We start from the raw sequence: 1,801 nt of genomic DNA on the forward strand, positions 1-1,801 counted from the left end.
TCTCAATGCGTCATTGCCTCGCATTTCTCAAAGAACATTCCTTTAAATGTTCCCATCGTGTCATCACCTATGGACACTGTGACTGAAGCTAGCATGGCCATTGAGATGGCAAGACAGGGAGGACTTGGAGTTTTGCATAGATTCATGCCAATTGAGGAACAGTGCTATGAGATTGAAAAAGTCAAGAGATCAGGAGTCTTCATGAACCCCAGCCCTGTTTGCATCGACGAAACCGCAACTATAAAAAGGTGCGTGAACTCATCAAGAAATACGGAATTTCATCATTTTTGTTGTTTAGGAACAGAATGTTGAGAATTCGCCACGCCTTGGAAGCTCGAAAAACAAGATCATCAAGGGAATTCTTACCCAAAGAGATATTAACAGTTTCTAATTTGATGACGAAAAGGTAACATCACGCATGACTGGCATGGACAAGCTCATCTACTATGAAGTTGATAAGTCATTCGACTCTTTGAATTGCGATCTCAACTCAATTCTCGCAAAATGCAAATCTCTTCTCATCTCCAACAAGATTGAGAAGATCCCTATTATTACAAGCTCAAAGGCTATGTCGGTCTTGTTTCCATCAAGGACTTGAAGCAGTACGAAGCTATGACCCTTGCAAACAAGGATGCATCAGGCAGACTTTTTGTTGGAGCTGCCGTGGGAGCCAACAAAGACTATATGGAGAGAGCTGAAGCTTTGGTGAAGTCAGGATGTGATGTCTTGGTAGTCGATGTTGCCAACGGCCACTCAAAAATTGCCATGACGCCACTGAAGATCTTAAAGACCGCTTCCCTAGCATCGATATCGTGTCAGGTTCAGTTGCAACTGGTGAAGGCGCTGAAAACTTGATCAGGAGTGGTGCTGACGGTATTCGTTGCGGTATCGGAAATGGAAGTATTTGCATCACAAGAGTCGTCGCAGGTAGTGGAATTCCTCAACTTTCAGCCCTTATGGACACTGCACCTGTCTGCTCCTATTACGACATTCCCTTGTGCTCAGATGGTGGAAACAAAAACTCAGGAAACATGTGCAAGGCCCTTGCTGTGGGTGCAAGCTCAATTATGGTCGGCAGACTTATTGCAGGATGCGAGGAAAGTCCCGGAGTGTCATTCAACAAGGATGGAAAATTCGTGAAGATCTACCGCGGTATGGCTGGATGTACATTTGCCTTTATTTAGTGGGCGCCAATATGGCAAAAACTTAAAAAACTGGCGGCTAAATTAACCCCCAAACCTTTAGTGCTGAAGGAGTTGAAGGCTACATTCCCTTCATCGGTCCCTTGAAGTTGTTCTTCAAAACTTCGCAAGCGGAATCAAGAGTGGCATGAGCTACACTGGCGCATTTAACTTGAAAGTATATTTTGATTTATTAAGGAACTTAGGGAAAAGGTCAAATTCGTCCAAATTACCAACTCAGGCTTCAAATAATCAAACGTTCATGGCATAACCAAATTCGAGTGATTATTCACCATTATTATCTTATCTATCTATTCCTTATCTATTATATTTTGACCCCAAAACTTTGTTTATTTGTATATCCTTCAATTTATTATGATTGCTAATCCTGCAAGTAATCGAAAGAAAAATACCTACATTTACTATGCATAAATTTCACGATCAAAATAAGCCTAAGAAGAGGAAATATAGGTCTAATTTTAAATCTAAAGAATTGAAGATCATCGGTTCAAATAAGATGGACAGCTAGAACTCACAGAAAGGCAAATTGAGCTTTTGAATAAGCCATTTCTTTAGATCCCAGATAATGAGCTGGAATATTTAGTAAAATGGGTTAATTA

At 40.9% G+C, this 1,801-nt stretch overlaps 1 protein-coding gene across 1 annotated transcript; it reads left to right on the forward strand.

Moving 5' to 3' along the window:
- The first annotated feature begins 418 nt into the window (after window positions 1-418).
- LOC116268043 (uncharacterized) lies at window positions 419-1,466 on the forward strand. The gene is given in 6 exon segments (XM_031649873.1): window positions 419-563; window positions 566-757; window positions 760-1,163; window positions 1,166-1,289; window positions 1,292-1,353; window positions 1,356-1,466. Coding segments are annotated over 6 exon segments (1,038 nt in total).
- The last annotated feature ends 335 nt before the right edge of the window (window positions 1,467-1,801 follow it).

The sequence above is a fragment of the Nymphaea colorata genome, unplaced genomic scaffold (assembly GCF_008831285.2).
Source record: "Nymphaea colorata isolate Beijing-Zhang1983 unplaced genomic scaffold, ASM883128v2 scaffold0069, whole genome shotgun sequence".
In the NCBI taxonomy this organism is placed as follows: Eukaryota; Viridiplantae; Streptophyta; class Magnoliopsida; order Nymphaeales; family Nymphaeaceae; genus Nymphaea; species Nymphaea colorata.